The sequence below is a fragment of the Camelina sativa genome, chromosome 4 (genome assembly GCF_030686135.1).
Source record: "Camelina sativa cultivar CO46 ecotype springtype chromosome 4, ASM3068613v1".
In the NCBI taxonomy this organism is placed as follows: Eukaryota; Viridiplantae; Streptophyta; class Magnoliopsida; order Brassicales; family Brassicaceae; genus Camelina; species Camelina sativa.
In genome coordinates, this window is record NC_141883.1 from 7,854,836 (window position 1) to 7,869,533 (window position 14,698).

The 14,698-nt window shown below is 35.2% G+C and overlaps 2 protein-coding genes and 1 pseudogene across 2 annotated transcripts; 1 reads left to right on the forward strand and 2 right to left on the reverse strand.

Annotated features, from left to right (window-relative positions):
• Positions 1 to 298: 298 nt before the first annotated feature.
• Positions 299 to 2,446, reverse strand: LOC147945580 (uncharacterized). Its single transcript, XM_087510055.1, is given in 5 exon segments — positions 299 to 619; positions 681 to 703; positions 812 to 953; positions 2,226 to 2,233; positions 2,352 to 2,446. Coding segments are annotated over 5 exon segments (498 nt in total). The 3' UTR covers positions 299 to 389.
• Positions 2,384 to 4,157, reverse strand: LOC104780092 (putative pentatricopeptide repeat-containing protein At3g28640 pseudogene; annotated as a pseudogene).
• A 2,109-nt stretch (positions 4,158 to 6,266) lies between these two features.
• Positions 6,267 to 9,519, forward strand: LOC104780095 (uncharacterized). The gene is made up of 12 exons (XM_010504557.2): positions 6,267 to 6,441; positions 6,600 to 6,703; positions 6,809 to 7,012; positions 7,098 to 7,193; positions 7,307 to 7,395; positions 7,470 to 7,598; positions 7,898 to 8,018; positions 8,324 to 8,408; positions 8,508 to 8,617; positions 8,722 to 8,870; positions 8,943 to 9,039; positions 9,130 to 9,519. The coding sequence occupies exons 2-12, from the start codon at positions 6,623 to 6,625 to the stop codon at positions 9,421 to 9,423; spliced, it is 1,455 nt and encodes a 484-aa protein (XP_010502859.1). The 5' UTR covers positions 6,267 to 6,441; positions 6,600 to 6,622; the 3' UTR covers positions 9,424 to 9,519.
• Positions 9,520 to 14,698: the final 5,179 nt, after the last annotated feature.

Below are 14,698 nucleotides of genomic sequence, written 5' to 3' on the forward strand. Positions count from 1 at the left end.
ATTATTAACACCACAAATTAAAAAAACAAATAAACCTCTTTTTTCTCTAATCCAAAGCCAAAGAAACTAAAAAAGGGTTCCAAAGTACCTGGAAACATTTCCCATGAATGATCATCATCTTCAATCCAATCCTTGAACGTAAACTCGCAGCCTTGGCCATCCCACAGATCCCTGTTTCAGGTATAGGCAAAGCTAACATTGATATCATTTTCGAATTCAAAAATGAATGTTTGCAGGAAAGATTGAAATAAGCAATCAGATTTTACCGTTTGTATATGACGTTAAAGGATTCTGTAAACGATTTTGGTTTTAAAAGATGTATCTGTAATTTGATACAACAGAACAATAATGGAGATTTTCAAAAAGGCTGAAACCGTGCGTTTACGTAGCTACCACGACAAGTACCTTCTAGCAGAGGAGGACGAAGAATCCGTGAGCCAGGACAGAGACGGGCGGTCTATGAACGCAAGATGGACGGTGGAGGTTGTAGAAGAGGCGGATGTGATTCGTCTCAAAAGCTGCTTTGGCAAGTACCTAACCGCTTCAAACATCCCAATGTTCCTTGGTATGACCGGCAAGAAGGTAACGCAAACACTACCACGAAGGCTAGACTCATCAACTGAATGGGAACCCGTTAGAGAAGGTGTTCAGGTTAGACTCAAGACGAGGTATGTGTCTACTTTGATCAGAGGCCATCTCTCCCCTATGTAGTCTTCTTGAATATGAATGGTGTGTGAGAATTTGAATTCAATAGGTATGGACAGTATCTCCGAGCTAATGGGGGTTTACCGCCATGGAGGAACTCAATTACACATGATATTCCTCATAGGTCAACCACACAGGACTGGATTTTATGGGATGTTGATATTTTGGAAAGCAGAAAGAAGAAAGCACCCCCGGTGGCTGAACCGGTTTATACGCCTCTCCCGTCTCCCCCGCCACCACCAGAACTTCTGATGGAAAGAAAAGATGATCATCCAGAACCCAATTCACCCAAAGGATTTTCTCTCAGGTCCCCAAGATTTTCCAAAACTGAGGTTTGATCAGTTCTACACTATTATGTTCATTACTAAATACACAAGTAGTTGTAGCATCTAATCAATGAAACAAGATTTTTCTGTGAATGATTGCATCAAAAAGTACTGACCTACACCTTTTGTTTTTTACACTTTATGATCAGTCTGATGACAGTGTCCGCTCACCAGTCAAGGCAGATGGCAGGCTAATTTATTATAGAATTGGGGACGAAGATGGGAACGTGGATGAAACAGCAAAGGAAGAGCTTTTCTGCTTCAAGGGTATGGGACTAGAAGAACTGCAAGAGAAGCTTAAAGGAGAGACAGGTCTAAGTGATTTATCAATCTGTTCCAAGAACCCTTTAAACGGGAAATTATATCCCCTTCGGTTGCATCTCCCTCCCAACAATACAAAGATGCACGTCGTCTTGATCCCTTCGAAAGGTTAGTTAGCCTTTAATTGGTTCATATTTTACCAAAACAATGACTCATGAAGAACAAGAACATAAACTAGACACTGCGGTGAACATAACAGTTTTAATTTGTGGATTCTGGTTTAGTCATGAAAATGTGTGATATGGATGGTTATTATTTTCAGTTAGTTGGTTACGTTCTTTGGTTATATGTCAACTGTGGCTTCCCCTGAATCAAAAAAAAATTGAAGAGAATGTGTTGAAATTTTACAGGGGATGCGAGCACTTCTTGAAGAATGTTTCAAAATTACAAAGAGTTCGTTGTCCAAGACCACAAACTTTTATTTTCTGTTATTGTGTATTTCAGTAACACGCTGTATATCAACAAAACCTTTTTACATGAGTACACCACACTTGATGCTAAATGAATCTAACGTAAGGCTGTATGTGAAATGCCTACCTAAGCGACCAAAACCCAATACTACGCCAAACATTCAAGAAGACATCGTGTTGAGATTTTGGTAAGGTTTCCCAACACGTAACTGTCAATAAGCTTATTTTATTCTTAGTGAGATACATACCACTAACAGATCAAATTGAGTGATATGTTAAACAAGATCCTAAATCTGTGAAACATCAAGTTTCTACAAGTCAAGAAAAGTTTCTTAGGAGAACAACATGACTCAAGGCAGTTACGAAAAGAGTGTACCTGAGCCAAACCATTGTTCCTGAGTCAAGACAAGACAGACACACCCTTATCAATCACAGGTAACCTGCAAATTTCAACTGTAGCTACTGTTTTTCCTTTTTTGGCTCACGCTCTTCTGTTCCACTCTCCAGACACCATAAATTCTGAATCAAACACATCATTACAACGTTACTCTCAAGGGCCCTCGTGAGAGGCTTATCCATTTCTTCAGGCCTTGCTTAAGTTTCCAGTTCCTGTTTTAGGTGGTCAAATGTTGCATCGAGTTCAGAAGCTCCTCTTGGTCCTTCATAAGTACTCCTTGTCCCCATTGCCACATAACCTTTGGAAAACCCTTTAGTTTGTATTGTGGCTAAGAGGTGCTCTAATATGATTTTCAGCTTCAAAGTGAGTGTTACAGAATCTGCAAGGCATCAACAGACAGAAGATGAATCACTGTGTGAATTTCTGGGTGTGACACATCTCCCGAAACAAATGTGCTAACATTCCCATCCACCTCTAACACACTGCATCCTGGTGCCTTTCTTATTCCCTTCTGATCCATCATCCCACGAATCTTAGATGCCTCCAAATTTCGTTGAGCACTAAAGTAAATATTAGATAGTTGAACTAGGGCTGCTTCCTCTTCATCAGCATTTCCTTTCTCTAACTCGAGAAGTTTTCTAACAGCTAGTTCCCCGAGTTCAACATTCTTATGTGTTCGACAACCATTCAGTAAAGCACCCCAAACAGACGCAAGCGGTTTCATTGGCTTTTTTTCAATAAGACCAAGTGCATCATCTAATCTTCCAGCTCTACACATCAAATCTACAATACAACTGTAATGCTCATGCTTCGGAGTAATTCCATATCGAGCTTCCATATTATCTAACATTGTTCTACCTTCTTGAAGAAACCCTCCATGAGCACAAGCAGCTAAGACCCCAAGAAGAACTACACTATCAGGCTTAATAGCATCTTCTTGCTCCATCTGATCCAAACACATGATAGCTTTCTTTGCATAACCATAAGCAGCATATCCTCCAATTAAGGCTGCCCATGAAAACACATTCCTCTTACTCAACTTTTCAAAAACTTCCACAGCCGTCTCTATACAACCACACTTAGCATACATATCAACAAGTGCAGTTCCAACAAATACATCAGACTTAATCCATATCTTCTTCTTCTTCTTCACAAACTCATGAATCCACTTCCCCTGAGAAAGAGCCCCAACTTGTGCACAAGCCGTTAATCCCGTAGTAACCGAAAACTCATCAGGCTCAATTCCTCTAACCAACATCTCCATAAACACCTCCAAACCTTCCGATCCTAAACCACATCTAACATACCCATTCATCAAAACATCCCATTTCACAACATCTGGCTCAGGAATTTCATCGAACACTTTGCGGGCATCCACCAACACTTTATCTTCCACATAGACCCTCAAAAACCCCAGTCTGTACATGACCATCAGATAAAAAGACACCATTTTTAATCACCCAACAATGGATTTGCTTACCCACAGAGAACAAACAAGCTTTCAAACACGCAAAAATCAAGAAATGGAACGTGAGATAACTTGGAGCTATATCTTCTTCTTCTTCTTCTTCGACTTCACTCACCATTAACCGAAAATATCGTAAACCCAAGTGAGGAAGAGAGCTTCTTGAGCAAATTCTTATCATAGTATCGTAAACGAACGAGTTACGAGTCTCAATCGAATCGAATATAGCGGAAGCGTAGTGAAAGTGTTTGTTTAAATTGGGAAGATGGAGAAACGCTGTGAGAAGTTTGCTAATCGCGGAAGTGTTTCGATGGAGGCCATGGATGATGAATAGAGAATGTGTTGATTTGATTTGCTTCACTGTGTTGCAACGTTGGCTGGCGAGAATCAAAGTCTTCCATGATTGATGGAAGCTTGAGAGAGCACTCATCGTCGTCGTATTGACGTCAATGAGTAACGGCTGATTTTTAAAAAAACGGTACGATAGTAGTTGCCGAAACAGGGTTTAAACGGGCAGGGCCGAAACAGGCCCGGGTTGCCCATTTTAACATCACTACATATGGGTTAGTAGCTTAGTTGACAAAGTAATTTTCAGATATGTTTCCAAGTCCCCAGTTCTATTCCGTGAATGAACTTGTTATTTTGCTTTTTTTTTTTTTTTTTTTTTTTTTTTTTTGCCTGATCAATTTTATATTTGTTCAAAGTCTCAATTAATTACTTTAGTCTCTTCCTTTTTAGTCTTTTTTTACTACTGGATGTATTTTTCTTTTTCTATTTTTTATGTTTCTTAGGTAAAATTATATACTTTCAATTCTATTTTATTTTTCTATTTCCAGATTAACTTTAACAAACTTAATTCATATTTCTACTGTATAGTATACAACTATACATATAACTTAACTGAAAATGTTAGTAAACTAGTCAATTAGTAACATTAAATTAACAATATTAGTTCATTATTATATTTAGAGTTTAAATTTGTGTGATATGGTTAGATAAGTATATTTAAACCTAACACCTATATTTTATAGTTTAGTGTGAATTTTAAGTTTGTAATTTCTAATTATTAAATACAGTATATATCTAATATAAATAATTAAGTATAATTATAAACCAATATAACAAAAACTTTGGCATATATTTCGATTTCAAAATTTAAAATTATGAAAAATGTAAGATATAATTTAATGTTGTTATTTGTTAAATATATATTTATTTTACATAAATATAATATTATTACTTATATGTGTTTGTGCCCCATGCAAAAAAATGTTTGCATCCGTCACTGTGTATAGATATGTTTATGCTTTATTAATTATAATTTCAACTAACAAATATACATTGGCAAAAACTAATCTTATAATTACAAAATACTCTTACTAGTATATAAATATAATATTTAAATTAATGTTTATGATCCAGATTTTTGTCAAGTATGAAATGATCAAAATTTGAATTTTTTTAGTAGTAATAATAGAATTAGGTTTCGAGTTATGATAGTGGATCCAACGATATAGAGTAAAAATATGGTACGATTTAAGTACAATTTGTTAACTAAGAAATAAATTATGTGAGAAAAATGCGATTAAGTTTGAATGGTGAAAACCTCAACATGCAATATAGCAAAAGATTTGAATGGTAGAAACTCCAAGAAATGGTGTGGCATTAATTAGATAACATATTATATATAATTAAAATGGAACAAGAATAATATTACAAAATTAAGTTTCCTTATAGTATCTTAGCATCATCTTTATAATAATAATTAAAGCAGTTATAATAATAATTATTGTTACTATTATTATTATTAATATTATTATTATTCAGATATACTTATAAAATTTAGCAATTATAATATATGTGATCGTAAAAAGGCTGTCATTAAGTCGTTAGAATCTTCTGTCGAAAATCTTAAATCTCCAGCTGTAAATGCTCTAGAAAGCATTGTTTTACCATTTCTCTTAGATCATATTGGCAATAAAGGGGAAAACCAATATTTTCTCGTTCAATCACTCAAATATGTATGTTTTTTTTTCAACCTACAAGTATCATCAATATTATATCATTGCATTACAGATTTTGTATTATTTTAATTGTTATTGTTAGAGCGGACTTCGAGAGTTCATGTGTTGATAGAATTATGAGGTTATTATTTAACCTCTACGAAAGTGTTGATGATATTGTATGGGATGTGGTGACCCATTATTCATTTCCTCTTAATTAAGGAAACAAATTATATAGATCAATCAATTTTATAATTATTAATTCTAACATTTATAATAGTTTTTAATTATAACATTTAAACCCAAAACGACATATAATTTTGTTTAATTGTATAATTTAAACCCTAATCACTCTTTTATAAACCCAAATCGACATATAATTTTGTTTAATTGTAAAATCTATACATTAAATTCTAACCATTCTTTTATAAACTCAAATCGACATATAATTTTGTTTAATTATAAAATCTAAACCCTAACCAATCTTTTGTAAACTCAAACTGACATATAATTTCGTTTAATTATAAAATCTAAACTTTAACCACTCTTTTATTAATCCAAACCGACATATAATTTCATTTAATTGTAAAATCTAAACATTAATCATTTTTTTATAAACCCAAACGGACATATAATTTTATTAATTAGAAAGTTTAAATCCTAACCACATACGACTGTCATTTATGTGGTTGAACCGTTAACTTAACTCACTAGTGTTAGAGAGACCGGTTTAATAAAAACGGACTTCATCTCTTCACCCAAAAAATAAACAAAAATCACTCAAATCCAGAAAGGGACGATCTTTCAGAAAGAGGTAAGCTTCTTCTCTATCTCCACGTTATGGGGAATCAATTCCGTTTCTGGGTTTTTTCAATTTCTACTTGGATTTATGTGATTTCGATGAAAAAGTTTCAATCTTTGGATTTTGTTGATTCTGGGATTTCGAAAAGCTATAATTTTTGGTTGTTGCAGGGATATCTTTCACTCGTTAAACAATGGTGAAAGCAGTGGTTGGAGAAGATACTAGACTTACTTCTGTTGAAGATCGTCTCTCTCACTCAGCTATTCCTGCTGAGGTAAATTTGATTAGTTTTCATGTTATTGTAAATGCATGTATGTTGTCTCCTCTGCCTTGAGAGAAAGATGTGATTTTTTATTTTTCAATTTTGTTTTGAGCATAGGTGGGTCTTGTGATAGGGAAGCTTAGCTCTGTTCTGGATCGTGGATTTTTGTTTGATTTGATTCCCACACCGAGCAATGATGATGGAGAACCAGCTTGCTTGGTTTTGGAGACTAGAGATGATAAAAAGAAGCCTTCCAAGTCAAAATCTGAGTCATCTTCTCTATCGATGGATTCCGATTGGGTAGCTGAACATGCTCGACAGGTTTGTTTTGCTGTTTGTCTGACTCCTAGTTTTGTTGTTAGATGCATGTGTTTGGTTCATGGTGATTGGCATTGTAATGGATCAGGTATCGAGAATGCTGTTGGGTGGAATGAAGGTTGTTGGTATCTATGTGTGGGCTAGTGATGCTGCTTTTAAGAATTCTACTATGATTCTTTGCCAGGTAACATTGGAGATTTAATGTCTTTTATTTGCTAAGTTAAGATTTTAGGGTGTTAGTGAGTAAACTCACTGTAAACCATGATAATGGATCTAAGTGATGGGAAACTTTATCAGGCTATCAAGGGAGTTACAGATGCAATACGACATTTGGATCCTAGCTTGGATGAAGCTCTTCTTATTCACATATGTTACAGTCCAAGGAGGTATTTATTCAGTTTTTAGGAATTTGGTGAACTCTCTCGGGTACTTAAACTAAGGATGACACATGTTTTTGCAGATGGAGTTGTCGAACTTGTTTGTTGAGCTCAAGTATTACATCAAGTAGCCTTCGACCTTGTGACTTTAAGCTGGGAAGGGTATTAAGTTCTCTACAGAGATTTAAGTGCAGCTACAGCTTTAATTTCAGGTAATGTCACTGCATTTTGATTTGGATTTTGGAATTATACATTCTATCTCTTTTTATGAATGTAATGTTCATGTATAAAAATATTTCACAATGATATTCTTGTTAATTATGTTGAAAGTTGATTTGGAGCACCAAGTTGCCAATGCGTTTAACTTTGAAATTTGATAAGCTCTCAGGCGCGTTCTTACAATGATTTCTCTGAATGGCCATACTTTGATAAATAGTGGAACTCATTCTTTTTGTATTTATTCCTGACGACATCAATCTAATGATATTTTTATTCACTTTTTCGCAAGTAGATTACCAATTTACCGTGAGGGTGAATCAACTGTGCAAACATTTACTGATATCCTCCGTCGAGAACTTGCAATTCATGCAAAAGAGCTGAAGAGTGCAAATGCAATGGTTGATGGGGACTTGGTGAGGAGAAAGTAAAACTTATACGGTCTATATTTCTATGTTGATTGTTGGATATTGTTGGATGTTGAGTTCTTAAATTGATTTCTAGCTCTATAGCTTGATGCTTCTTTCTAGTTATTTAATCAATAGTATCATGCAGTTAGATTATCCTTGTGGATGGCGTCGGTTTGAAATGTAGCTTCATCGAGCGTTGTTATGTCAGTTAAATTATATAGAGTGTAGACTACTAATAAGGGATGCTATCTTTGCTGGTAATAACCTTCCCTTGTTTCTAATTTTTTTTCTTAACTGATGTTGGGCTAAAGGTGCATAACGACGAGCCTTGCAACACGGATGGCGAACATGAAGTTGAACTATTATTCCCATTCATGAAAGATAGTCGTGCTGAAGGTATGTTTTTCTCACACTCTACTTAGCCATACTGATTTGGTTTGCTATTGGACATGTCTTTCTGATGATTGTATCTGATATCATGTATATGTTGAGAAGCATTAACTGCAAAGAATATTACTGGAATTCTACTCTTCGGTGGTTCTATATTCTCTTATGCCTACTTGAACATGAAAGAACCAGTTTCACAAGCTATTACTGATATTAAGGTATTGCAACGATGTCTCTTCCTTTTTTTCACAAGCTTGTGCCATTTCTATTGGAGTTATTGAATTTTTAAATAATTTGTTGATGGTGGTATATTTCTTTTCAGGCTGACATTATTAGGAGTCTGCAAAGTAGATTGGACATTATCTGTGACGAGGCTGAGCAGGATGTCATTCCAAAGGATGTTGGAGACGATGAGGATGCAAATGGAATGTCAAAAATTCCCATATCCAAACTCATCTTCAAATCATCAACGTGAGTTAGCTGTTAAACATAACAGTTTCTGATTGTCTGATACAAACTTAACGTTTTAATGTTTGTAAACAGAAAAGTATGCCATCTCCGTCTTCCTAGGAGAGTTCTTGTTCCGTGGCTGGCGGATATGTATATCTGCGATTATCTACAGCCATTTGAGTCACACGAGGTATATGAGCAAACCTGTCTCACATTCATTACACCTTTGTTAACTCTTCTTCCAAATGTTAATGCGTACGTTTGATGATTTTCTGAAAAGGTGGTAAAAGAACGTTGCATTGAGTTAATGTCCATGGAACATTCTTCTATTGTCGCATCAAAGATTTCAGAAGTGGAAACCGAAACTTCTTTATTGATCGCGGAATCAATGTGGGACGTGATATCTCACGCGACTTCTGCTTCCAATTTCCGGTTAGAAGGGAACGTGGAAAGGACAATGGGTGGAGACGAAAGCAAGAGAACAAGTAATGCATCCAACGTCCCTATTTTGGTAGGGGTTTTCGTGCTTTTACTCTCGATTGTAATAGGATTCATGCTTTACCAGAGCGATTAGCAAATATCATATAAATCTCTGTTTTGATCAAACCACAAATGAATTGAGTTATGTTTCAAGAATTTATACTTATAGAGCGAGTTTTTTTTCCGATGATATCGGTTTAGTAACTGAGATTGGCATCACGAGAGACGAGACTGAGAAAGCAAACGAGTCATTGAGCTCAGCCTGAAAGGCACTATTTTTTGTGACATGTTCCGATGCACAAGATGTCTTAGTTATTATACGCAACTCCAATATCATAATGGGGATGTAGCTAAGATGGTAGAGCGCTCGCTTAGCATGCGAGAGGTACGAGGATCGATCCCTGCATCTCCACTTTTTATTCTTTCCCTCCTTTGATAATTTTACATAGATGTCCTCAATGTTTTGATAGTTGCCTTAAGACCCAGAAATAATTACAATATAAACCTGACCCAGTCTAAAACACCTATGATGTATATTAAGAAAGATATTTTTTTGGATTCACCCTCTTATTCATCTCCTCTTAATTAACCAATCAAAATATAATAATATGCCATGTCATTTTACATTTAAAAAATAAATCAAAATTAAAATAAAAAGACAAAACAAATTAAGTAAACAAATGATGTAGATTTTTTCTTAAGGAATTTATGTCGGTTTAAGTTTATAAAGGAGAATTAGGGTTTAAACTTTATAATTAAAAAAAATATATGTCGGTTTGGGTTTATAAAAGAATGGTTAGGTTTTAGATTTTATTATTAAATAAAATTATATGTCGGTTTGGGTTAACAAAAGAGTGGTAAAGTTTAGATTTTACAATTAAACGAAATTATATGTCGGTTTGGGTTTACAAAAGAGTGGTTAGAGTTTAGATTTTACAATTAAACAAAATTATATGTCGCTTTGGGTTTATAAAAGGTGGTTACAGTTTAGTATTTAGATTTTACAATTAAACAAAATTATATATTGGTTTGGGTTTATAAAAAAGTGATTAGGGTTTAAATTACACAATTAAACAAAATGATATGTCGATTTAAGTTTATAAAAAATGGTTAGAGTTTAAATGTTATAATTAAAAACTATAATATAATATTAGAATTAATAATTGTAAGATTGATTGATCTACAAAATTTGTTTCATTAGTTAAGATGGGGTGAATAAGAGAACTTGACCCGTAGTGGTGAACATAAGAATTGTTATTTTGTTAATGAGCCACCACATCTCGTATAATATCATCAATAATTTCAGAGAGTTTAAATAATACCCCATAATTCCATACACACATGAGTCTGTAATACTAAGTCTGTAATACAATGATACGATATTGATAATACTTGTAGGTTGAGAACAAAAAAAAAACATACATCTTTGACTGATTGAAAGAGAAAATATTGGTTTTCTCCTTCATCGCTAATATGGTCTAACAGAAACATTAAAGCATTGTTTACAAGAGCATTTGCAGCTGCAGATTTAAGATCTTCCATAGAAGATTGGAAAGACTTAATGAGAACAATTTTACGATCACATATATTAGAATTTCTAAATTTTATAGGTATATTTGAACTCTTGACATACCATCACATAAATAATAATAATAAAAAAACATAAAATGCAAGAGATATATATGCATGATTATATTTAAGTAAGTTATATATTTGGATATTGTATGATTTGAATAAATAAAAGAGTAAAAAATATTAATGACATTTAAACTAATTTGTTATATTTATTATTATTTACCAATAATAATAATAATAATAATAATAATAAAAATAAAAATTATAAAAATAATAAAATAATAATAATCATAATAATAACAATGATGATGATGATGACGAAGATGATATAGGGAACTTAATTTTCTAATATTATTCTTATCATTATTATTACTATTAATCCATTTTAATTTTATATAAGATTTTATCTAAATATTAGTTCCACTCCATTTCTTGCATTTTTTACCATTCAAATATTTTGTTTTGATGCATGTTAGGGTTTTCACCATTCAAACATTAATTTTTACTACTTATTTTACATTATCGACATTCGTCTCACATAATGTATTTCATATTAACAAATTGTACTTAAACAGCACCATATGCTAATCCTATGTTGTTAAATATAATGTCATAATTCAAAACATAATTTTATTTTAAAATCTAATTGAGTTTTATTTGTCTTTGTGCTTGTGGGATAACAAAGAAACTATTTGTGAGGTGTGACCTAGTAAATATTAATATTAAACTTTATATACAACGGGAATTAAAAATAGAAAGTTAACACTTGTATAATATTTTCTTATTGTCAAATAAGTAGATTTACCATTATTGAATATGTAAAGAACTTGCTAGACAAATTTTGACATTGTATAAATATAATAAGGCTAAAGGCTAATGAAAAAATGAGAGTCTTGATCCTATTTCCATGGATTATGGTTCTTTTATTTTTCCGCATTTAAAAATAAGACCTATGTTTTTCTATTGATTTCATCTTTGTTTCTCTTTGACCTTGTTTCCTTCTATCTATCTTTGTTGGAATAATCTTAATTTTTATAATTATAAGTTTGTTGTTTGCTTAACTTTGTTTGGAATTTTGATTTTAAAAAAGAAAAAAAAAGAACCAATTGTCTAATACTACAAAGGAGACGTTCATTGATTGATGATATTGATGTGGATTTTGAGCATGGACCGTTGATGGGTTCGTTCAATTCACTTATCTAATCTATCTTTTTCAGGTTTTTATGTGGTTATATCTAACACTACAAATAAGATGTAACCACAAAGATGATGAACTCCAATAGATATATACATATCAGATGGGGTGATGACATTGTGTCGCTGTGAACTTGAGCATAGACCAATTGATGAGTTCGTTCAGTTCACATGGTGACATAAGGTGATGGAGATACAGTATTCTTCACCAAATTGATGACCTTAAGGGGAGGTTTAAACGCCATTGATGACTCTATCATGAGTATGAAGACCGTTGATGATATGATGAGTGTTCAATCTCATATGTGTTACCATATATGAGCTTGTGGGAGGGTATTAAGATATTTCGAAGATTACAAGATCGAGTTAAATGGAAGGTTAACATTTGTATAATATATTTTTTTTTTGGTAATGGACGGGGGTGTTACCCCCATCATTTATTCAAATACAAAAACAAACGCATTAAAAAATAACTCTCCTTGGGCGTACAGTCCTAGACGCATCATCACTCAAAATCGAACCAACATCAGCAGAAGCCGAAGGAAAATAATGAAATCCCAACGGCAAGGTAAATGCATAGTTATCTAACCCATCAACCAAGCCGTTAGCCTCCCAATATACATGAGTAATCCGGACTATCCAGTCCCTAGTGATAAAGCCATGGCACAAGCGTACCATGAAAGACAATGGGTGCAATTCCCCTATCCCTGTCTTGAGAAAACCAACTACGATCTCAAAATTCACTTCCATATTCCACCCTCGTTAGACGCTTCTCCCAAGCCATAACCAAACCATAGTACACACTCCATAATTCTGGAAGAGGTCCAGTACAACGGCCACTGTTTAACGCAAATCCTCCACACCATTCCCCCTCTGAATTTCGTAACATACCTCCTGCAGCAGCCAGACCCGGGTTACCTCGTGATGCTCCTGCAGCAGCCAGACCCGGTACAACGGCCAATGTGTAACGCAAATCCTCCACACGGACCACCTGAGCCGACTGCCTCAAACTCTCTACTTGTGCAGCAGACACCTCGTTAGACAGATCCTTTATAAACTTTACACGATCTCTCCAACTTCGAGTGTCCCCAAATATGCTACCACACCTCCACTTCCAACCCCACTACGTTGCCAAAGCAAAAGTCGTCGACCAAGAACCTACACCCGCCTCCGACTTATCACACAAATTTCCATATACCCATTCCAACAAAGACTGCGCAAAGAACGCTTGTCTGTGTCGTGGCGGTACTTGACGAAGCCACAGGCCAGCCATTACCGGACAATCCCGAAGAACATGAATAATAGTCTCAAACCCATTCTTACAAATGGACAGACATCTGAATCACCCAGATGACGTCGTTTTCGTTCCACATTGGTCATCAACACTTGGTGCACAACCAACCAAAGAAAAACTTTCACTCTCTCCGGAGCCACAACCTTCCACACTTGATCAAACAAAGAGCTTATTATATTCAGACTCTGAAACACATCTCAAGTTAACAAATTATAAGCATAACTCACCGTAAAGCGTCCATCAGAAGTCTCACCCCAGGACAAATGATTTGTAGCCCCTGTAACTTTGTCAACAACAACGGCTTGAAGGTGTAGCAGACTAGTCTCCGCTAAAAATGGAGTAATCTATGCAAGATCCCAGCCTCTTCCTTCAATCCAGAGATCACACACCCTCTTATCCTCAACCCCCACTGGTAAATTGTGGCAAGCTCCCATGACAAATGGCTTCTCTAAAACCCAACGGTTAATCCAGAACCGCACCTCTTTCCCATCACCAATAACCCAGCTCAAGTCAGGATAAATCACCTCACGAAGGCCCACCCCACACTACGCCAAGTAGAGGACCACGCCCCTTTAGCTCTCAACCATGATGTATCATGTATATCTCCCACTTTATACTTGCTCCTGACCACCCTTTCCCACAGACTAGTCTTGTCATGGAGCACTCGCTAACCCACCTTAGCTATTAAAGCTTTATACATCTCAGCAGCCAACCGAATACCAAGTCCACCCTCATGTTTTGGCAAGCAAACCCGGCTCCATCGCAGCAAATGCTGCTTCCTTTTCTCTTTCGTACTCTCCCATAAGAAGGATCTTGAAATTCTGTCCAATCGTTCTAGCATAGACTGAGGCAGCTTAATTGTGCTCATTGTATGCATTGGAACCAACGCTAACACAGACTTCACGAGAGTCAGTCTCCAAGCAAAACTCATCATCCGTCCTTTCCAACCTGCTAACCGGGAAGAGACTTTTTCCAACACATCCCCAAAAGTGCCCTTGTTAATCCTCTTTTGTAAGATCGGCATCCCTAAATACTTACCCAACTCCTTGGTGGACTTGATCCCACTTTCATCCGAAATCAACTTCCCCAAATCACGAGAGATATTCTTAGAAAAAAAGATTTTCGACTTCTCCAGGCTAACTTTCTGCCCAGAAGCAACATAAAACCTTTTAAGAACACTGCAAATTACTCTGACCTGGCCTACAGATGCCTCTACAAACAAAATGAGGTCATCTGCAAAGCAAATATGGGTCAAAGCAGGTCCACCACGTGATATCTTAATCGTTTTCCACTGTTTATCCCCAAC

Excerpts from the sequence above, each read along its gene's own strand:
- LOC104780095 (XM_010504557.2), top strand. The coding sequence starts at position 6,623 with ATGGTGAAAGCAGTGGTTGGAGAAGATACTAGACTTACTTCTGTTGAA. Across the intron at positions 6,704-6,808 it reads ACTCAGCTATTCCTGCTGAG|GTGGGTCTTGTGATAGGGAA; the intron begins GTAAATTTGATT and ends TTTTGAGCATAG. Across the intron at positions 9,040-9,129 it reads AGCCATTTGAGTCACACGAG|GTGGTAAAAGAACGTTGCAT; the intron begins GTATATGAGCAA and ends TTTTCTGAAAAG.